This window comes from Pelmatolapia mariae, linkage group LG2, assembly GCF_036321145.2.
Source record: "Pelmatolapia mariae isolate MD_Pm_ZW linkage group LG2, Pm_UMD_F_2, whole genome shotgun sequence".
Classification (NCBI taxonomy): Eukaryota; Metazoa; Chordata; class Actinopteri; order Cichliformes; family Cichlidae; genus Pelmatolapia; species Pelmatolapia mariae.
Window position 1 is genome coordinate 38,365,681 of NC_086228.1, and position 22,424 is coordinate 38,388,104.

The 22,424-nt window shown below is 48.4% G+C and overlaps 1 protein-coding gene across 2 annotated transcripts in view; it reads left to right on the plus strand.

Annotated features, from left to right (window-relative positions):
* Positions 1 to 20,034, plus strand: part of arap3 (ArfGAP with RhoGAP domain, ankyrin repeat and PH domain 3) — a 31,709-nt gene extending 11,675 nt beyond the window's left edge. The window contains exons 3-36 of one of the 2 annotated variants that reach the window (XM_063500199.1): positions 438 to 1,358; positions 1,767 to 1,807; positions 3,684 to 3,766; positions 3,863 to 3,927; positions 4,091 to 4,330; positions 4,419 to 4,541; positions 4,688 to 4,757; positions 5,735 to 5,855; positions 7,628 to 7,812; positions 7,888 to 7,994; positions 8,255 to 8,454; positions 9,222 to 9,307; positions 9,621 to 9,803; positions 10,561 to 10,696; positions 11,042 to 11,146; positions 11,809 to 11,962; positions 12,042 to 12,144; positions 12,324 to 12,522; positions 12,606 to 12,669; positions 12,749 to 12,912; positions 14,290 to 14,502; positions 14,683 to 14,788; positions 14,929 to 15,076; positions 15,170 to 15,238; positions 15,556 to 15,630; positions 15,714 to 15,831; positions 15,908 to 16,036; positions 16,117 to 16,253; positions 16,541 to 16,623; positions 17,602 to 17,637; positions 17,795 to 17,858; positions 17,935 to 18,072; positions 18,173 to 18,211; positions 18,336 to 20,034. In XM_063500199.1, coding sequence (XP_063356269.1) covers positions 438 to 1,358; positions 1,767 to 1,807; positions 3,684 to 3,766; positions 3,863 to 3,927; positions 4,091 to 4,330; positions 4,419 to 4,541; positions 4,688 to 4,757; positions 5,735 to 5,855; positions 7,628 to 7,812; positions 7,888 to 7,994; positions 8,255 to 8,454; positions 9,222 to 9,307; positions 9,621 to 9,803; positions 10,561 to 10,696; positions 11,042 to 11,146; positions 11,809 to 11,962; positions 12,042 to 12,144; positions 12,324 to 12,522; positions 12,606 to 12,669; positions 12,749 to 12,912; positions 14,290 to 14,502; positions 14,683 to 14,788; positions 14,929 to 15,076; positions 15,170 to 15,238; positions 15,556 to 15,630; positions 15,714 to 15,831; positions 15,908 to 16,036; positions 16,117 to 16,253; positions 16,541 to 16,623; positions 17,602 to 17,637; positions 17,795 to 17,858; positions 17,935 to 18,072; positions 18,173 to 18,211; positions 18,336 to 18,818 — 5,188 coding nt within the window. In that variant the 3' untranslated portion in view covers positions 18,819 to 20,034. The remainder of the gene's footprint in view (positions 1 to 437; positions 1,359 to 1,766; positions 1,808 to 3,683; positions 3,767 to 3,862; positions 3,928 to 4,090; positions 4,331 to 4,418; positions 4,542 to 4,687; positions 4,758 to 5,734; positions 5,856 to 7,627; positions 7,813 to 7,887; positions 7,995 to 8,254; positions 8,455 to 9,221; positions 9,308 to 9,620; positions 9,804 to 10,560; positions 10,697 to 11,041; positions 11,147 to 11,808; positions 11,963 to 12,041; positions 12,145 to 12,323; positions 12,523 to 12,605; positions 12,670 to 12,748; positions 12,913 to 14,289; positions 14,503 to 14,682; positions 14,789 to 14,928; positions 15,077 to 15,169; positions 15,239 to 15,555; positions 15,631 to 15,713; positions 15,832 to 15,907; positions 16,037 to 16,116; positions 16,254 to 16,540; positions 16,624 to 17,601; positions 17,638 to 17,794; positions 17,859 to 17,934; positions 18,073 to 18,172; positions 18,212 to 18,335) is intronic. The other variant, XM_063500206.1, reaches the window with a different exon arrangement.
* Positions 20,035 to 22,424: the final 2,390 nt, after the last annotated feature.

Genomic DNA, 22,424 nt, shown 5'->3' on the forward strand with positions numbered 1-22,424 from the left:
ACACTGGAGGGCTCGTTACCTGCACTGCCATCCGGAGATAATGTAGACGTACTGAGCTCGCCAAAGCTACCTCCAAACTCAGAGCGAGCCGACGGCTCGGCCACACGAGGAAAATCAGGGCAGCATCCTCCTCACAGCTACAAGAACAGTGTGAGGTTGTCTATGATTGTCATGCACGGTTAGCTCGCGGCTTGTTGCTGCTGCACACTCACCGTTCTGCGATCGCACCAGAGACAAATGAAAGCACGTGGTCCTCAGTGTGACTGAGTGGGCTCAGCTGCCTACAGAACTGGGTGCACGTGTAACAGTTAAAAATGAACTTCTGTCCATGTCAACAAATGTGATTTTTAACACGTTATCACAGAAACTGACAACCAATCACAGGACAGCTCCAGTCCAGCCAATCAGAATTACTTCAGGCTTCTGTCTTCCTGCAGGTACCTGGACACCTTCCATCGAGCCGGTCTCCTATTGGCTAGAGACTTCACACACCTCGACAGCGATGCATTGGTCAGTCTGGGCATAACTGCCACAGGACACAGGAAGAGAATCCTACGATTGGTCAGTTACATCGAGAGGACAGAAGGCCAAAGAGCCAATCGGAACGCAGATCTCCCTCGTGACCGCTGTCAGTCAGTTTGTTCTTCGAAGCGCACCGAGTCGCCCCGTCAGGAGGTGATCAGGAACAGCTCTGCTCCAGACCTCGCCGCCATGCTGGCAAACTCCGATGGCGGCAGGCCAACAGTGAAGCCGGTCCCCAAACCGAGAACCGTCTTCAATCGCCGCAGGACCGCGCCCATCCAGTTCACCCCAACACCCGACCCTGCTCCACCCCTACCCAGGAGGCTTTCCCAGGAGTCCATCTGCCTCACTGTGCTGGAAAGTCTGAGCTCAGCGGACATGCCCACAGCAGACAGCGCTTTGACCTCTGACCTCAGTGACAAGGCGCCGTCACCAAGCCGAAGGTCGAGCCAGGGGGAGAGAACTGGGCACGGCCGCAGCAGGTCTCTGTCAGACACTGGAGGGTTACCGCCTGTTCCCCCGAGGCTGAACCGCATCATCCCCCCCGGATCGATGCAGGGGACTCCTTGCGCTTCTTCTTCTCCTGTTCCCACAGAGCATTTGCAGGCGCCGTCCTTCACTTCCTGCATGGGTAGTCATGACAACAGCAGGCTCTCTGGATCCTCCCCCTCCGGTTCTCCCCGAGGAGGAGGCCTAGAGATGGTCTCCAATGAGATATATTGGGGCACGTTACACAGCTCTGCTGCCCCCGGTGGGAAGAGGAATTATTGCAGCCAGCAGTCGGCTCCTCCCACTCCACCCAGACAGACACCTGAGAGGAACTGTGAGAGGAACAGGTTAGTCACCGTGATGCACCAGTATTTGGACCGGGGTACGTTCCAATACTCAGTTTAGTTTAGGAAGGTTTGCGACTCGGTCCGAGCGGCCTGAAGTCTGCACCTCCTTGAGCGGAGGAGACGCGTTCTTCATGAAAGCGTCCCACGATTCATAGCTACAGACCATCTGATCATTCCTAAAAGCGATTGTCTGGATGTTTTTGCATTAAAGCATGATGGTCGGCCTTGCTCTACCGCACGAGTACACCTTTCCTTCACCTGTATCGAGGTCAAGGAGGATGGATTAGGAAAAGGAGTTTTTGCGTGTTTGAGCGTACCCCAGGATCCATGATATGTTTGTTAAAAATCAGTTTTTATGTGAAGGCCCAGACCTGACATGATTCATCATTTTCACTGTGTTTGTTTCAGTGGCAGCACTTTAAGTAACAACTCTTCAGGATCAGCCAGAGGTGAGTTCAGAGCTCTGAGTCGCACAGAACAGCCTAAAACCCAGGCAGGTCGAGCCTTGTCTGTAAGCTCCGCCTACAGGAAGTCGTCATTACTCGTTTCCTGTCAGCCTGCTCGAAACATAAAAAAACAATTTTGTGACTGGTGTGTGAGACTCCTAGTCCCCAAGACAGTGCGCGCACACTTGAGAGCAATGTTCCCTCTAAGCTGCGCGCGTGCGCAATCACGCACTGCTGTCACGGTGTCCACGCACACAAAATCTGCGTTGCGCGCAAAAAAAAAGAATCTAACCTGAATTGCAATGAAAATAAATACGTTAACAATTGATTCTGTTTCACAGTGTGAGTCAGTAAGTGAGCGGTGACTGGCTGCTCCAGCCAATGATGCGATTCACATTCGTATATACGCAGCTAATCAACGTCGCTGACAGGCTCTGACAGCGTCCTTATGTGCCGACACCGGTGTTTTAGCGAGCAAAGCGGCGTGGCTGATGTGGAGTGAAGCCACGTTAATGACAACGTGTACAACCATTGGAGATGTGAGCAGGACAGACGGAACAATTGACGGAAAAAGTGTGGACTTTATACCAGTTTTTAAATTGTGTTGATCGGCCACGTAAAACCAGAGTTATGATAAAAATATCTGCAATGTTTAATTTTCTTCCTGAATACTGTCGTTGTTTATATTTACTGCGGGAAGAAACGGTAAAAACGGCGTTTTATAAGGAAAACGCTCGAAAGCCTGTGAGCAAAAACAAAACCAAAAAACCCCACCCTTTCCTATTGGTCGAAAAATGTACCATGTGGACCAATCAAAAAAAATGATATGGCAACATGGCATTTAGTTGTTTAGGAAGGGGGAAGTTTTAGGAGTGACGGCGGTGTTTTGAGATGTGAGAGATTTGAGACGTTTAGTGCAAATCTTGTGTAGTTAGTGTGTAGTTAGTGTGTAGTGTAGTCAATAGTTTTGTTGTGTGTGTCAGAACAATGAGGCGACTGCTGAATGTTACAGGTGTTACAGGAGTGATACATCTCCTGTTGTCAGGCCTGCAGGTATCAGGCTGTTGTTCTCCTTTATCTCATAGTGGACAGAAATTATTTTTTGGAGTGGCACAAATAATTTGTGTGGCATCAGATTTGATGCAGAACAGCTGATTGTTCTGTAAATAGTTTGAAATGTTTATTTAAAAAAACGCCTTGGCTGCATTTTTAGGTAAACAGCTGCAAAACACTTTGTTGTTTGCAAAACTCAGTTACTTTTTTGAAGAAGTAACTATATAATTAATTGCCCAACATTGGTCATTATATCCTGTATTTTGCAGACAGAGAGTTACAGGACTCTGTCCCAGACCACAGACTCACACTCATAATACAAGTCAGAGCTTTATTTTAAAAGAAAAAAAAAAAAAAAGTTTTGTTTTCAAAATTGGAGTTCAAGTTATTTTTCCTTCCAATAGTGTTAACATACTACACAGGTCATGAACAAGATTTTCTTAAATTTTCATTGTAAGTGGGCTAAAGCAGTTAATTAAAAGTAGTCTAACATAAATGTAACTGCTGTAATTTGATTATTTTAATAAACCATGTAACTTGGATGGATTGGATGCTGGCGTGACCACAGTGCACACGTCTGCTGTCGCTCACAGTGGGACCGCTCAGGGAGTTTGTGTGTTCGCTCACACACATGAATGTTTTTTTGCCTCGCCGCCACTGTCGCAATGACAATTGTTGTCTGAAGGCTGAGAGAAATGTCCCACAGATTTATTTTGCCAAATCGTTGCGGCTTTGTCATACTGGTCACAGTTTAACTTTGACGTTATCAAATCAGAACGGGCCGGGGCGCAGGTGAATCCTAACTCCGGTCATTTCTGTTTGGCAGCCTCCACGGACGACCCCGAGGACGAGATCAGCCCGTACTGTGAGACCGTTTTCCAAACCCGGAGACATCCTCACGCCGCTGAGGTCAGACCGCCACCGCTCCTCCCCCTCACTGACAGAGACGCTCCTCTGACTCTCACAGGTCTGATAAAATGTGCTGCTTTGATCATTTATGTGCAGAGCGAGAGAAGCAGACATGAAGGAAGGGAGGCGAGGAAAGAGGAGAAGCACGCAGAGGATCATGGGTAAGACGGCTACTCATCCTCATGAAACGAGACGTAAACGTGGCGTTGGAGCCGATTCGAAATGCAGAAAGATTTGCTCGAATTACTTTAATGGACGTGATGATGTCATGCCCACGCTGTCTGCTTCACGTGCACATCATTCACACATTTTTTGTGTTTTCAGGGGTCACAGGTTCTCGTGGACGAAGCGTTTTTCGCAGCCGTTTCACCCCGGGGACTCGCCAGGTTACAGCACTGTGGGAGAAGCTCCACCCTCCCTCCGCTGCCTCTCGCTGCCCCACCACGCCCTCCCCTCCGAGGCCGACGAGGACCTTACCATCTCCCCCTACGCCAGCTACACCTCCCTGACCGAGAGAGCCCCGCCCATCATCAGCGGCTGGCTGGACAAGCTGTCTCCGCAGGGGTGCGTTTGTTTCACACTCTGATGGGGCCTGGATGTTGGGAGGAGACTCTAAGTCTGACCCTGTTCTCTCTGTCTTTGTGGTTGGCAGGGGTCGGAGGTCATCTCTGCCCGTTCTGCTGTGTGTCCTTCTGTCTGCTCCTCCCTGTGTCTCCTTTCTCCTGAGGACATGCCTCTGCCTCGTCACTGTCCTTTCCTCCTCTTCCTACACTCGGTGTGTTTCCTTCCTTTCTCCTCTGCTTCCTTCCTTCCTTCCCTTACTGAAAGTCACTCAGTGTGGTGGAATTGGATGAAACCTAAATGTGTCTCCTCTCTTGTGTAAGTGGTAATGTGACCCTGGTGTGTGTTTGTGTTTTTCAGGAACTATGTTTTCCAGAAACGCTTCGTGAAGTTTGACGGCAAAAACTTGATGTACTTCGGCAGTGAGAAGGTACTCAGATCTTTATGATGTTGCCGCCGTCCTCGTGGGACGAGCTAGGGCTGTTCGATATAACGATATATATCGGATGACGATATAAAAACGTCTATCGTTTCATTTTACGCTAGCGTTTGTTTCGTGGTGTCGCAAAATAAACTGTTTACGGCAATATTTTTTTCATCGTTTTGACGGTCACTGTAGTGGCTATATTAATTTCTTAAAGTTCTCTCTTTCTCTTATATTTTATATAACCACACTATGGATGGACAAGCGCCTGTTTTTATGCGTTGTGGTTAGCAACAACGACGGTAACAGCATCGCGTATCCGCTTGTTTATGTTCCACATAAACCTTTCACAATAAAGCTCAAGATCCTGTTGAGACTTTTCAAAATAAACTGAATCACGTGAAAGAGCAGATTATTTACGGATAAGAAGTAAAAAAGAGTCGTCAGGTGCTAAAAAATAAACCCTAGACTAAAACGTTAGAACAGGCTTTTCCCCGCAGCACACCGTGTAATAAATACTCACAAAGAAAACGGCGGCCGTTACAACTTATGTCTAAAAATGCATGACTCCAGCTACATGCGCAGCTGGAAACACTTCCCACCAGACGAGCTGCCCGAGATTCGCAGAATTTACAGAAAATGTTACATTTTTGTGATTTACATCGTTATCGGGACGATAGAATTCTTATATCGGGATATGAGATTTTGGTCATATCGCACAGCCCTAGGACGAGCTCAGAATTTCTCATCCTGCAGGTCAGAGGCGTGGGTCACTCTGCGCCCTGCGTTCAGCCTGTCAGGCTTCGTGTTCCTAACGTAACAGTCACCCCGACAGGTTTGGGAGGGTGGGCCCTCGTTAGCGTCCTCTCATTAAGCTGCTGAACATTTCAGAGCTTTATTGATCCCAGCAGCGGAAAGACAAAAAAAAGGAAACACTGCTATCACCGGAGCTTGTCGCGCCTCTCACCTGTTCTCTGTTTCAGGACGCCTACCCTAAAGGAGTCATCCCATTGGCTGCCATCCAGATGGCCCGTCCAGCCAAAGACAATAAATTTGAAATTGTGACGAGTCACCGGATCTTTGTGTTCAGGACGGATAACGAAGGTAAACACAGGACGTCAGATTCTCTGATTTTCTCTTCTTGTGTAAACGTTTTCCCAGTCGTCCCAATAAAAACACAAAATGCAACAAAATTCAAGGTTGATGATAATGATGGTGTTGATGGTGGCGATGATGGTGGCGATGAGGATGGTGGTGTTGATGGTGGCGATGATGGTGGCGATGATGGTGGCGATGACGATGATGGTGTTGATGGTGATGATGGTGGCGATGACGATGATGGGGGTGATGATGATGGTGGTGGCGATGACGATGATGGTGTTGATGATAATGATGGTGTTGATGGTGGCGATGACGATGATGGGGGTGATGATGATGGTGGTCGTGATGATGATGCTGATGGTGGTGGCGATGACGATGATGGTGGTGATGATGACGATGATGGTGGTGGCGATGACGATGATGCTGGTAATGATATGTGATGACATGGTTGTGATGTGATGATGATTAAAGCGCCTTAAGGCGACTGTTTTGATCTCACGCTGTATGATAGTGATGATGGTCGTGATGATGATGACGATGATAAAGATTTTCGTGATGATGATGATGGTAGTATTCAACATGATGATGGTATTGACTATAATGATGATGATGATGGTCGTAATGATGATGACGATGATAAAGATTTTCGTGATGATGATGATGATCGTGATGATGATGATAGTGATGATTGTGATGATGATGATAGTGATGATGGTCGTGATGATGATGATGATGATGATGGTTGTGATGATGATGATGATAGTGATGATTGTGATGATGATGATAGTGATGATGGTCGTGATGATGATGATGATGATGATGGTTGTGATGATGATGATGATAGTGATGATGATGGTGATGATAGTGATGATGATGGTATTGACCATAACAATGATGAGGATGGTCGTGATGATGATGAGGATGATGGTCGTGATGATGATGATAGTGATGATGGTTATGATGACGATGATGATGATGATGATGGTCGTGATGATGATGATAGTGATGATGATGATGATAGTGAGGATGATGGTTGTGATAATGATGATGATGGTATTGACCATAATGATGATGAGGATGGTCGTGATGATGATGATGATGGTCGTGATGATGATGACGATGATAAAGATTTTCGTGATGATGATGATGGTAGTATTCAACATGATGATGGTATTGACCATAATGATGATGATGATGGTCGTGATGATGATGATGGTCGTGATGATGATGATGATGATGGTCGTAATGATGATGACGATGATAAAGATTTTCGTGATGATGATGATGATGATGATGATGATGGTCGTGATGATGATGATAGTGATGATTGTGATGATGATGATGATGATGATGGTTGTGATGATGATGATAGTGATGATGATGGTGTTATTGACCATAATAATGATGAGGATGGTCGTGATGATGATGAGGATGATGATAGTGAGGATGATGGTTGTGATAATGATGATGATGGTATTGACCATAATGATGATGAGGATGGTCGTGATGATGATGAGGATGATGATTGTGATGATGATGATAGTGATGATGGTCGTGATGATGATGATGGTTGTGATGATGATGATGATAGTGAGGATGATGGTCGTGATGATGATGATGAGAATGATGGTCGTGATGATGATGATAGTGATGATGGTTATGATGACGATGATGATGATGATGGTCGTGATGATGATGATGGTGGTATTGACCATAATGATGATGATGATGCTGTTGATGATGGCAAAGCAGTTGATGTGTTTCCTGTGCGTCAGTGCTGCGGCGGCGCTGGGTGTCCACGCTGCAGGAACACGTCAGAGATCAGCTGGTGTTTGGACGGCGGCGTTTCGGTCCTGGAGCTCACTGCCAGAAACATGGGGGCCTGGAACTCAAAGGAACCAAATCCAAAGTGTACGCTGCCATCAACACGGACCAGATCTGGCTCTACAAGAGCGAGCAGGTGAGGGCGCCACTAGTTGACTTCCTGTGACTCTCTCAGGGTCCTGTGACTATTTCACTTCCCATGTTTCTCCAGTGTTTCCGTAACGGCATCGGCATCACGGTGATCGAAGCTCGCGGAGCAACGATCCGAGATGGAAAACACAAGAGCTTCGACCTCATCACGCCGTATAAAACTTTCAGGTGGGTGAGCTTGAAGCTCCGCTCAGCTGATGCTTGATTTTGTCAGTACTGTCTGCAGTTTCCGCTGACGCTGCATCAATCAAACTCTTGAGAAAGACTCAGGTTTGAGTCTCTGGGGTTTCCTGCTCTTGCCCTCAGCAGCGGGTCGCTGAATGAGAAAAATCTCTTATTGTCCCACACAGTTGGAGTTCTGAGTTATGATGAACGCTGAGATAAACAGACGTAGATGTCGTTAAATGACCTTTGCTCCGCCTCCTCAGCTTCACCGCAGACTCAGACCGGGACAAACGGGACTGGATGGAGGCACTGCAGGAGGCGATCGCAGAGACTCTCTCAGATTACGAGGTGGCCGAGAAAATCTGGTCCAACCGCTCCAACAGGATGTGCGCCGACTGCAAGGCCCTGAACCCCGACTGGGCCTCCATCAACCTGTGTGTGGTCATCTGCAAGAACTGCGCAGGTACGACCTGCTCTCGAGTCAGAGTCCTCTCTCTCTGCTGTCAGTTTAGCTTTGATCTAATGACGGCGGCGCTCAGCTGTCAGCTAATATGAGCTAGCGTGACAGAAACACATTTACAACCTGCAGCAAAAGCCTACATTTCATCTCATCCGCCCATCCATCTTTTATTTACAGTCTGTGTCATCACAGAGAGAGAAGCAGCTCACACTGACTCACATTATCTGGGACATCGGGTTAGGCAGGCCAGATGTTATCTCTTACCTGTCACAACAGGTAACAGTGGCCCAGTAACATTCCCAACAAGCAGCAACTAACAAAGCAGACATGTAACCAACAACAACTGTGAGAACCTAACAACACGCACACACACACACACACACGCACACACACACAGGTTCCCCACAGATCACCAGGGAAGCTGCTCTGAGGTCAGGAGGTCAGCATGGAGACCTGCAGCAGAAAGAAAAACACGGGACATGTTGAAGGTGAGGTTGTTTCTGTGGCTCACTGAAAATATCAGGCCAATAAACACACCTGCACAGGTAAACAGGCTCCTGTTTACCTGTGCAGACACGAATCACTGCAGGTGAAACTGCCACTTAGGAGACAAGTGACTGCAAGATCGTCACCAGGTGATACATTGGTATTGTGCTAGTGTTTGGAGAAGTCAGTGATGAAACACCAGTGTGTGTCACAGCTGTGTTTCCCACTGTGTGTGTGTGTGTGTGTGTGTGTGTGTGTGTGTGTGTGTGTGTGTGTGTGTGTAGGCCAGCACAGAGGGCTGGGCACGATGGTCTCCAAGGTTCAGAGTCTGAAACTGGACACAAGCGTGTGGAGCAACGAGATCGTTCAGGTGAGAGCGGCTTCAGGTGGCCTCTCGATCTGAGGGTGGTGTCAGTGCGGCTCTCTGCTGTTACAGGCTTTCAGCTGTAGGGGGGGTTAGTGCCAGGTGTAGTCTAACATCCACCTGTTTTTATGGAGTATTCACCTGTAAAGGTGGAAAAGCTTATTAAAGGACACTGAAGCTACTGAGAATGTGACAGAGAAGCTCTAAAGTACCAGCTCGGAGCAGCCGGTTCAGGACCAGCATTCACAGACGCCTGAAAGCAGAGCCGTGCTGTTGTGTTTGTTTGTTTGCTTATACTGTGTGTATGTTTGTGGGCCAGCTCTTCATCATGCTGGGGAACGACCGGGCCAACGACTTCTGGGCGGCCCGTCTGTCCGTCTCTGAGGAGTTGGACTGCGATGCGTCGGCCGAGCAGAGGAAAGAGTTCATCGCCCAGAAGTACCGCGAGGGTCGATACCGCCTCGCCCACCCGGCGTTCAGCAGCCAGGAGGAGCTGCTCAAGGTTCGCCCGACTGCTTTCATGAAATAAATACGTTTAATGTTTGCATGCTGGGGTGAGAAGGGCCACAACAAGACTGAGTTATTCTGGTCATAAAGGTTCATGCGTGAAATAACTTCATGCAGCTTTAACTGCAGCTGCATGAAGCTGCAACTGTGAACATAACTGAAGCTGGTTAGGACGCTGTAATGCACACGTGTGTGATGGTGTGTGCGGCGTGTTGCTGGGAGAGCGCGTCAGCCTCATAGATCGTAATGTTGTCGATGAGGTCAGACTCAGACCGCAGTGAATCATAAGCAGCTGCTCTTTGTGTGGGGGAAGCCTTTTCCCAGAGTGCACTGGGGCTCAGCGACCGAATGTTTAAAGCATCAGAGACGAAGATAAAAGCAGCTGGTAGATAAAAACAGGAGGCTTCGACTCACTCACACCTTTCATCTAAGAAACTCCTGCATCAAAAGGTCAAAGGTTACCCTGATCAGCTGACATGCTGATTCAAACATTTAAAGCCTTAATAAACAATCACGAAACAGAATCACAGCAGCACAGCCACGGGTCTGTCTCAGGCACGCACTGATTACTGTCAGTCTATAGTACATCTGTGACATCATCAGACGAGGAAGATGGCTCCTGCGTTTGTGTGTCCTGGTCCGCAAGGCCTGAGGTTTCCATGGCAGCAAACAGCAACGCAATAACAACGATGATGATGATAGTGTGCAGAGATGGTTCTGGTGTTGACGATGATGCTTCGTGTCTCCAACAGGTTCTGTGTTCAGCCGTCTCTGAGCAGACTCTCCTGAAAACGGTGACTCAGATTTTCTCAGAGGCGGAGTCAGCGCACCTCGCCAACGACTCCAACGGCCGCCACCCCCACCTAGCGGATCACTGCAGCACATCAGGTTGGACTCTAATGCACTCTGCAGTGTTGAGCTGCGAGGAAGCAGGGCGTTGTATTTGATGCGATTAAATTCAACGTGTGAAGGCAGTGACTGAGCTCGGTGCAGAGCAGCGTTGGCGCTGAAGGTCAGCCGCTCCGTTATCAGCGCTGTCCTGCAGGGAGGCTTTCTTCCTGTTACGCTCGGCTTCACTGAGCAGTTTTCCGAGTGTTGGCTCAGCAGAAGAACACCTGCGTCGGTGTCAGTTTGAACTTTTTCTGCTCCAGACGCAGCAGTGCATTATTTCTCTTTCATTGATGTGATTGGCTGACGGTGTTTATCTGATAATGTTGTGCTTTTATCGGTCAGATCCCAGCGTCTACGATGAAATCATGCAGCCGGTTCTTCACTCTGGGTACCTCTACAAGTCGAGCTCTGCCAACAGAGGAACCATGTCCAGAAAAAACAGAGAAGGTAGGAGGAGGCGGGGTCAGAGGGTTTAAGGTTTAAACAGTCCTCAGATCAGAACAAAGAGGCGGTAAACGCCTCCAACATCTACCAAAATTCACTCAAACCAAAACCTGTCAGAGACGTTTTCAGGTCTTCAGCAGGTTTCTGCTTCAGTGTTCAGGCTCAGAGCACAGGATGTTAGCTGTGTTAGCTCACAAAGGCTGCTGGCTTGGTAGCACAGACCAGGACGTTGTAGCACCAGCTTGAAATGTGGTGTTTTTTAACGTCATCTCGTTTCCCACGACATAAGGATTATCAATGCTGACAAAGTAAAAGTTGCTCCTTAGACGTTTATTCAGATCGTGTTTTTGTTTCGTCCCGACAGCTGAAGTGCAGCTTCCAAACTCCATCAGATTCTCTGAGCCGTGCGCGCACTGGCAGCAAACACAAAGGAATTCTGGGAATTGTTGTGGAATTTGAGGCTACGCTGATACGATAACAATCAGAGCAGACTACAGCTGCTCTGTAGCATCGTGACGTAGCTGTCAACGTATGCAGAATCATTTATGGCACTGACAGTTTGCTTCACCGCCTGCCTGTGAGCAGCACTAATGCTGCAGATGAAGATGAGGGGGACGAACATTCAGAGCTGAGTCTCGTGTAAAATTCTCTGTTCTCATCATCAGACTTCCAGAAGTTCTGGTGCTCGGTGGATCAGTCTCTGGTCTTCTACGAGTCGGATCGATCAGCTGATCCCAGCCTGCAGATCAGCGCTAAAGACATCGTGTGTTTGGGCGTCAGTCGACCCGACTCCTCCAACAACAACGGATTCATTGACAGGTTTTTATTCGCCGAGCTCCACGGTTAAACGGAAAGCTCAGATGGTCAGCCTGGTGAAACTCAAACTTTTCTCCCTCAGGTTTCGTTACACCTTCGAGTTGTATCTGACGTCGGAGAAACTCTTTCAGTTTGGCTTGGAAGCGGCCGACCAGCTGCACAGCTGGACCAAAGCCATCGGAAAGGTCTGCGCCGCATTTCGTCTGCGTCCTCCTCACAGAGCAGCTGAACGCGTTTGTTCTGCTGTTCGTGTTACAAACAATCAAATAAATAATGTTACAAAATTGTTCTAACACAAAATATTTTCCCTAAAAACTTCCTTGAATAACAAACTGATGCATGTTTGTGCTGCGACCGTCACCAGGCTGCCACGCCGCTCAGCTGTCACTGCCTGCTGACCCGAGAGTTTGAGCGGGTCGGGCTTCTACGGTACCGGGCGATGCTGGACCCTCAGCAGTGGAAGGAGGCTTACTTTGTCCTGCAGAAGTCCAACCTGTTCATCTGTCCCCGCAACGACGGCGCCGCCGAGGACATCATCAACCTCAACCGCCTGCAGGAGCTGAGTATGTGTGCTGGTCCCGGTCCGGGTCCTGGTGAATAGTTCTGATGGAGTCTGGTTGTTATTGACGGAGCTCTCTGTGTTCAGGTATCACCTCCGAGATGGAGAACCAGGAGAAGAAAGACATCCTGGTCCTGGTGGAAAAAGGAAGGTGAGTGTTTGTCTGGTCCAGGCTTCAGTTTGTTGTCTGCTTCACATTTTGACACACGTGCGTTTGGTGTTCCCGTCAGAACGCTCCACCTGCAGGGCGTCGGTCGCGCAGACTTCTCTCTGTGGTACTCCGACATTCAGCGAGCAGCCGGCGGTAAAGGAAACGCTCTGAGAGACCAGCAGATGAGCAGGAACGACATCCCCATCATCGTGGACAGCTGCATCGCCTTCATCACACAGTACGGTGAGGAAGACTGACAGACTTTCCTTGTTGGTAAGGGTTGGGGTTAGGAGACTGTAGCTACGCCACTGTGGGCTCTGCTGCTGATGGAGGGTCGTCTGATTAAACTGAACTGAAGAGGTGGAGGAAGCTTCAGGTCTCAATGGTGACAGGACAGTGAGATCAACACAGGGTGGCAGCCCCTAACCCTCCTCAGGTCATTTTAAATAAATGGAAGTGTTTGCAAAAATGCACTTCTGAAGTACTTTTATGGCACCGTGCTCACTCACTCGTGAGCTGCTGCAACATGAATCAAATGGCTGAATCGCCACCTCAGCATGCAGACAGCTTCTATAGAGTCTTGCTAATGACCTGCTAGTTGTATTCAGGTGTGTTGCAGCAGGGACACATGGAAAGGTTTCAGGACAGCGGCCCTCGAGGCCTGGAGTTTGAGTTAGACGATACAGTCCACATACTTCCATTTGACCCTGGGGCCTAACCATGTAAACACTGGATTTCAAAGGATGTGAAGACCTTTTATTCGCTCACACATGAGAAAACAATCATTTAAAAACTGATTATCATCTTAATAATTCAGACTATTTTAGATATCTCCAATTGAGGACCTACTTCCAGCAGAACATTGTCACCAGAACTGATCTATATGATCCAATACTGATCCTTCTTCTGAAGGCGAGTGGAAACACCTTAGGTAAGGCTGCGAGGGTTTTGACAAAGAAGCCTCACTCTACAGGCTGTGATACAGAAAATGAAGGAAACATTTCAATAATAAATGAAGAATCGGACGAATGTTCGTCCTTGTGGAAATGTACAAATTCCAACATTTGTCCAGCTGGAAATGTCTGATGTGTTCTTTCATCTGGACACAGGTACACTGTTGGAGGTTAGGTTGGGCGTTGACACATGTTTTGGGGCTTCCCTATGATTAAACCCTTTTGGCTTGAGTAAAGCTTTAGTCAGTATATTTCAGGTAAATAACATACCTTTACAATTTTCTACCATACTCACCAGCTGGGAAAGGTGCTTCCAGCAGGTGATTAACCCAAGCAAACCTGCGCTCCTCCCCGATGAGCTGCTTGAGTTTAGGAGGAGGAGGAGCAGTGTGTTAGATGCATTGTGAAGCCTGAACCTCACTGCACGGTTCTTCTGCCGTTGTCATCAGGACGACTTCCTGCCAGGTTGAACTTCGCGTGTTTTTCCCTGCAGGACGTTTTAGAGCCAGAAGAAAAACCCTGCAGACCAGCTTATGTGTGATTTTACTGTTTCTGCTGATGAATGATGTGCTCAGATGTGATGAAGGAGGCACGCAGCTCTGTTCCCCTGGTTTCTCATGTCAGGATAACAGAGCCGTGTGACCGAAGCCGTTCTGGGTCTGTGCAGGTCTGGGTCACGAGGGCATCTACAGGAAGAACGGAGCCAAATCCAGGATCAAACTGCTGATGGAGGAGTTCCGCAGAGACGCTCGAAACGTCAAGCTGCGGATCGGGGACCACTTCATCGAGGACGTGACCGATGTACTGAAGAGGTTCTTCAGAGAGATCGATGACCCTATCTTCATGGTCGATCTCCACCCGCTGTGGCAGGAAGCTGCCAGTGAGTCCACCTTTCTTCTGAGCGGTGCTTCTGCTGTCAGGGTTCAGGTCCAGACCACAGCCTGAACATCACCTGGTTTTACTTTAGATTTCAGGGAGGGTCGGCGGTACACCTTCAGCTGATTGTAATTCGTCTAAATGAGTGATTGGTGTCTGTAACGAGTTTGTTCTTCGTGCTCAGAAATCCCTCAGAGGCGTGCGAGGCTGGACCGTTACAAAGACATCATCCGCACTCTACCCCGAGTCAACCGGACCACCCTGGCTGCTCTCATCAGTCACCTGTACAGGTGAGCTCCCTAAGAAGCTGCACCGGTTACACCTGGTGGGGGTGGGGCTTAGGAACCTGCCTTTTTGTAGAAAACAGCAGGTGAGTGTAGGACACTGAGCCAAACGATGAGATCTAAAGAGGTTACCTGCGGTTCTTCAGGGTCCAGAAGTGCGCAGATCTGAACCAGATGTGCACCAAGAACCTATCGCTGCTCTTCGCTCCAAGTCTGTTCCAGACGGACGGGAAAGGTGAGCATGAGGTGAAGATCGTGGAGGACCTGATAGACAACTACCTGTACGTCTTTGAAGTGAGTAAGCCGTAAGGGCACGCCAGCATGTTCTCCTGAGTGTCGTTCTCCTGAGTGACGTTCCCCCGTGTGTGACGTTCTGTTTCGTGTCAGATCGATGAGGAGCACCAGACCCAGATTGAGCTGGAAATCAGCCTCATCACCACCTGGAAGGACACTCAGGTACACAAACTCACTCTTGCACAGACACACAGGTGAACCGTAGAACGTAGAACATGTGTTAAGTGTTTCATTCAGCGTCCTGGTCTCTGGGACCAACGTGATCATCCGTCTCTATCCCAGCATCCTCCTCTGTCACCCCACCCTCTGCATGTCCTCCTTCACTACACCCACGAACCTCCTCTGAGGCCTGGCAGCTCCATCTTCATCATCCTTTGTGCGATGCGTTCCCTCAGCCAGTCCTCGGCGGTTCCTTTTAAAGTTTAGCTGATTTTGCCTCTGTGTCTGAAACCGCCGCCTGATTGGTTGATTCTGTACAGCTCTCTCAGGCCGGTGATCTGATCATTGAAATCTATCTGGAGATGAAGATACCCGACTGCTGCATAACTCTCAAAGTAAGGCTGGGCGTCGTTAATCAGAACTTTTATTGATAGCGTAATGACGATTACTAAAGCTGTGTGACCTCTGACCCCTGCAGGTGTCTCCCACCATGTGTGCTGAGGAGCTGACCAATCAGGTTCTGTACATGAGGAACGTCCCAGCTGGGGACAAAGACGTCTGGATGACGTTCGAGGCCATCGAGGACGGTCAGCTGGGTGAGCAAACACTCCTGTCTATCTCAGGAGGTCAGAGGTCACCTGTCTCACATGTTGGTTGTTGTCATGTTTCTAGAGCGTCCGTTACACCCCAAAGAGAAGGTCCTGGAGCAGGCTCTGCAGTGGTGTAAGATGGCCGACCCGAGCTCCGCCTACCTGGTGGTGAAGAGGGTCCCTAAAGGAGAAGCCATCACTCTCCTCACCTGTAGGTGGACACAGCTGTGCGATAATAAGCCTCTGATGTTGCATTAATGGCTAACGTGTCCACCTGTGTGTGCCTGTCAGCCTATAAGAGCGAGATCATGAAGGTGGGTCTGCTGAGGTGTCGCGAGGAGCCTCCGAAGCTCCTTCAGGGGACCAGGTTCCAGGAGAGAACGTTCCAGATTCGACACCACAAACTGCTGCTGCTCAAAGACAAGAAGGTAGTCGGGAACAGAAGACAGCAGTAAAACAAACAGTTAAAAATGAATAGAATAGAATAGATATCATTGTACATGGACAACAAAACTGTAGGCGCTCCACACCAGCTGTGGCCGAATAATTAACAGACAGGAGGAATGTGTACAAAAAGGAGAGAAAGGCGCACACTGGAGAACAAGAGGAGGAGTAACACCTGGGAAAACATTAAAAACCAAAATAAGAACAGAAAACCAGCAAATCTCAGTAAAAGAACAGTAAAAAACAAAAGTCTCACCATCTGTGTCTGCAGAGCATCAAACCTGAGAAGGAGTGGGCTCTGAAATCCTTAAAGATCTACATCGGCATCCGCAAGAAGCTGAAGGCTCCAACCAGGTAACACACACACACGGTTTGCTATCCTCGTGGGGACATCCCATTGACAGAATGCTTTCCCTAGCTGCTTATCCTAACCATCAAAAATGAATGACTAACACTGACCCTGCACCTAAACGTAACCCTCACACATAAACCACATTTTGAGTGTGAAAAATGGCTTCAACCCCAGGCTGTTGGTCCCCACCAGTATAGTAAGAACCCTTACACACACACACACACTCACTCACATGCACGCACACATGCACACACACACGCACTCACACACATGCACGCACACACACACACGCACGCACACACACATGCACGCACACATGCTCGCACACATGCACGCACACTCTCACACACACACACACGCATGCACGCACACATGCACGCACACACACTCACACACACACATGCACGCACTCACACTCACACACACACATGCACACACTCACATGCACACACACACATACATGCACACACATACATGTACACACACACATGTACAACCACACACACACGCGCACACACACACATGCACACACACACACATGTACACGCACACACACATATGCACACACATGTACACGCACACACACATATACACACACACACATGCACACACACATGTACACCCACACACATGCACACACACACACTCACACTCTCACACACACACATGCACACACACATGTACACCCACACACATGCACACACACACACTCACACTCTCACACACACACATGCACACACACATGTACACCCACACACATGCACACACACACACTCACACTCTCACACACACACATGCACACACACATGTACACCCACACACATGCACACACACACACTCACACTCTCACACACACACATGCACACACACATGCACACACACACTCTCACACACACACACACACTCCTGCAGTCTGAACTGAGCAGTGAGCCTCAGAGGCTGATGGCCATTATCTGATGTCTTGTGTGTTTCCTGTGCAGGTGGGGCTTCACAGTGATGTCAGACAAACACCAGCTGTAAGTATCAGGCCTCACCTGTCCTCCTCAGCGTCACACTCACCTGCAGCAGCTGATGTTTGACTCAGTCACACGTGGACGTCGTGCATTAAAATAAAAGCTCTGAGCGTTTGAGTTTTGCATGAAATCAAAAGTATCTGCCCCTCCCCTCCATCAGGTACCTGTGCTGCAGCAGCGAGGCCGAGCTGTGGGATTGGATCACGAGCCTTCTCAGAGCTCAGGTACGTTTACCTGCACGCTGGTCTGGGATCAGCCGTCGCTCCTGTGCTGGCCATCATGGATGTGCTTCTGTTGCAGAACGATGACCCGGGTCCTCCAGTGCTGCGCCGCCACTCCTCCTCTGACATCTCCAAGCAGAAGTTCGGAACGATGCCGCTCGTCCCCATCAGAGGAGACGAGAGCAACAGCAGCATGCTGTCGGCCAATCAGACGCTGGTTAGAGTCCAACTCTCTCAGCTGTTTCTCAGACATTCTCAGTAAACTCTCACAGGTCAAATGCACAAACTCGTCATCTGTACTTTGTCTTCCCCTGCAGAGGAAACTACACGACCGGAGAACTCTGTCCATGTACTTTGTAAGTACTCTGTACTTCCTCTCGTCTCACTCGTGAGCCTGTAGTAAACGCTGTGGGGGAAGGGTTTAACCTTGGGACCGATCCCATCTCTCTGTGTTCTGGTGTGTCTCGTGTGTGTCTCCAGCCCATGAAGGTCCAGCAGGACTCGTTCGAGGAACGCTCGGAGTCTCCTGACCTGCCTGAGCCGCTCTACGAGGAGGTCGGCGACTTCGGCCTGCAGGTCCTGAAGTCTCTGGAGACCAGCTTCCTGTCCAGCAGCATCGCAGAGACCCAGGAAGTGCCAGACCACCCCCCACTCAGGTTGGTTCCCGTGGAGTCCAGAGATTTGGATCACATGATCATCCCGGAAGTGGTCCGGATGGCGAGAGGCTCCGTGGAGACTCTGGAGCAGAGCAGCAGCAGCAGCGGAGGAGCCGGCGGAGCCGATGGAGATCCAGGCTCTCCAGATTCAGACGCCGCCAGCCAGCCCGCAGTGAGAAGCAGGCAGACGCTGCAGGGAGTCTGCACGCCATCGCAGGAACTGCTCCTGCAGGAGCTGTCCTCCGCCTTCATCAAGAATACCACGGAGGAGGAGCAGGAGGAAGAGGAGAGGCCCTACGATGTCTGAGGACCGAAAGGTGGAGTCACATGATCTCCCTCCATTCACAGCACGCCAGCAGTCGACTCAAGGTTGCGATTCAGGTTACAGAGACAACGATCACATGACCTCCTACAGGACCCGTCAGGCAGACTTTACTGTAAAAGCTGCGGCTGAGGAGGGCCATGTGATGCGGTCGCCTGTAGGTGATTGGAGCTCAGTTCGGGGCTGTGCTAACATCAGCGACTCTGACTTTTTCAGCCTGCGTGCAGCGTCCTCTGCAGCCAGGAGAGGGCGCTGTATCAGTTTGTACTTGACAGACTGAGAGCTGAGTCGTTCTCTTTATGTAACAGGAAGTTTGATCACACGTGTTTAATTGTGAATGACTCACAAACGGTCAAAAGTGTTTTTATGATATTTTAATGTTTCCAACGAGTCTAATCTGATATCTCACATCAGTAACCTTCTCTAACCTGTCAGTTCAAATACTCGATGAAGCTCACACAGGTAAAGGAGGAAGGTGTCACGTGCGTGTGACTCAGTAACAGGTAACCCGCAGCGCTGTTCCTGCGGACGTGTTTAAATAAAGTTAGAAGAGACAAAGTGACAGACTCTGGGATTACACATCAGATTACACAAACGATGACATCATAGAAACGCAGCACTGTGAAGATTAAATTGAAGTAAACAAGCTGCAACATGTGGAACAAATCAAACTGTGAACACAGCTGGTCACATCTAAACGCAGGCGCCTCATTGGTCAGTTCTACAGGTCTGCGTGTAAAGTGACCAATGAGGCGCCTGCGTCAGTCTTAAATTGGCGGTCTGGAAGTCGTGCGAGTTGGTTTGGCGCCTCCTGCTGGGACAGTGTAACGTGTTCTTCCTGTCGCTCTGTCAGCGCTAATGCTGCATTTCCTGTGAGGACTTCATAATAAAAGTCATGTGATGATCCAGCTGGAGTTCATAGTACTGCAGTACTTCCATCAGTTATCACTTTGTATTAGTTTGGAAGCTGTATGAACATTTTTATAGACGTGTTATTCATATAAAGACACTTGTAAACATATCTGCAGTAACACACACGTGTGTATTTATGGGAGTGTTTGCCAGTAGCCACAGTGTTCCAGTAAAGCTGCTGGTGAGGACAGACTGGCCTCACTGGTTTGTGTTGCTGAAACCTCCGTGTGCTCATGTTCCTGTACAGATTTGGGATTTGTTATTAAACTGCTGGTTTGCTGCAAACTGATTGGTTCAGAGCTGTCATGCCTTATCCAATATTTCCTCTTATTCTGAAAAGCTTCCTCTTGATGGTTTGGCAGGATGTGATGCAGAGAGCGAGCAGCAGGTGGCAGCAGGTATTCAAACATTCTGCAGGGAAGTCTTCTTACAGAGAAAGTGTTTCCCCTGAGGGAAGGGTCCTCGTGTCAGAGTGTGAAGCTGAATCAATCAGATCTGAGAGCAAACTTGAACACAAAGATCACAACTTTATTTATTCAGACTTTCCTAACAAAGACACAAATTTCCCAAAGGAACGTCAGAACTGTGCCGGCACCGTTAGCGATCCATCCAGAAGCTCACAGGGAACCCACAGCATCAGTTTGTCAGCTAAAATACCAGCTGACTGATCGCAGGGAGGGGTCGGTGATGGTCGCCATGGTTTTCACATGGACCTCTGTTTCACAGTCAGCAGGTTCGCCACCTGCTGGATTTTAGAAGGAACACGCTTCCATGTCGGCTTCACTCTTCAGATCGGGAAGCTACGTCCAATTTTTAGACTTTATCACTTCTAAACTGACAAGTTATTAAACATGAAGCAAAGACCATGACCCCACCCGCTGGCTTTTAAAGAGCTCTGTAGTTATCTCAGTGTCCATCGTCTCTCCTGGTCCGTCACTCTGTGGAGAAACACAAGCTCCAGCAGCTGTGAGGAGGGTGTGCGTGTTTCCTGAATCAGTAACAGCTCACAGGTGAACAGGATGTATGCAGGTAAACCGGAGGGTCCGTCGAGCTGATCGGTGGTTTCGTGAGGATAATGTCGATACGTGCGTGCATTTGTGCGAGCTGCAGATGGAGACTTTGTTTGCCGAGGTCTTCAGTCTTGTCAAACCGCCTGACACTATGGCAGACAGACACAGACACCTTTAACCTGAAACACTGGCACAGGTTAACGTGGAGTCCAAGTCTGAATGGAACAGAGTAGAATTCAACTTTATGGTCATTGCACATGTCCAAGTACAAGCAACCAAATGCAGTTTGCATCATCCAGAAAGTGCTTCAGCAATAATACAGATATATTACAGAATATGGATCTATGTTACAGCGTACACGGTATGAAGGTATGTTATGAATATGCTACAACTACAAGCTATGCACAGGCTATGAACCGTCTGTTTACACACCATGAAGGAGGCGGAGCCATGAGTGAGACTGTGAGCTCATGCACTGTTCCTGTAACCGCCAATAAAACCTTTACTGGAAAGGCGAGCAGGAGCATTCTTGCCAACCTTGAGACCTCAGAATTAGGGAGACATTCAGAGGGGCTGTTGGGGGGTGGCATACATATACATATATATATAAAAACTTGAATTTTACAGTGTTTATTTATCGGATAAAAATGTCACCGTTATTACTGGCTGGCCGGAAACAGTGGGGGTGTCCAAATTCAGAAGCTGCATCCTCCTGAGGACCTGGGCTTCGCGGTCTAAGTGGACCAGGTCCTCTGAAAGCCAGAACACCGGAAGTGAGCGACTGTGAAATTGGACGGTCTAGCCTTCAGAATTACGTCACGAGCTCTCTCAGTGGAGTCAAACTCAGCCATCTCTGCTCCTTGCTATTGAAAATATAACCGGACGCTGGCGTAAATTTTTGGCCGTCTCACACTTCTGTTTAATCAGTTTTCTGTTTGACGTTTATTCAACTGTGTGAAAACACCCAGAGGAACCCACCCGGGGGATTAATGAAGTTACGTTTAATTTAATCTAATCTAATAACTTTGATCTCAGCCAAACCGATTTACTCAGGAACAAATAAAACACTGAAAAAAGCCAAACAATAACATTTTTAAGTTATCAAAGTGACTTATATATCATGTTTAACCTGAGTAGCCAAAGACCGCGGGGGTTTGAAAACGATGTGTGGGGAGTTTGCTGTTCTCGGCGGCTCAGATATTTGAAGTTTACACAGCTACATTCTCGCCTGAAAATATGTTAAAAGTTTATTTTGTGACCCAGAAAGAATAATAAGAGTAATATTAAAACTAAGTAGCTGCCGCCATTGTTGGAAACTGGAATTGGCTGGGCCGCGCTATGAATTCTGTGATATGGTTTTTCAATTTTGTTGTCTGTAACTACAGGGGTCCAACAAAGAATGGCCACGCATCATACTGATGTCTTCGGAAATTTATTTCTCTCTCTCTGTCACTCTTATTGTCTTCAGACACCGTGAAGAAACACAAAGTTCACAACATAAATATTTTGAGCTTATCAGTCTCTCATACCAGTGTCCATAAACAGTCTTGTGCAAGCAGAACAGAAAAAATGCACAATAATGTATATCACAAAAATGTCCTCTCATTACCAGTGTAGAACACGTATGCAACATTATACAAACACTATACATGAAACCATACCGTGTGCG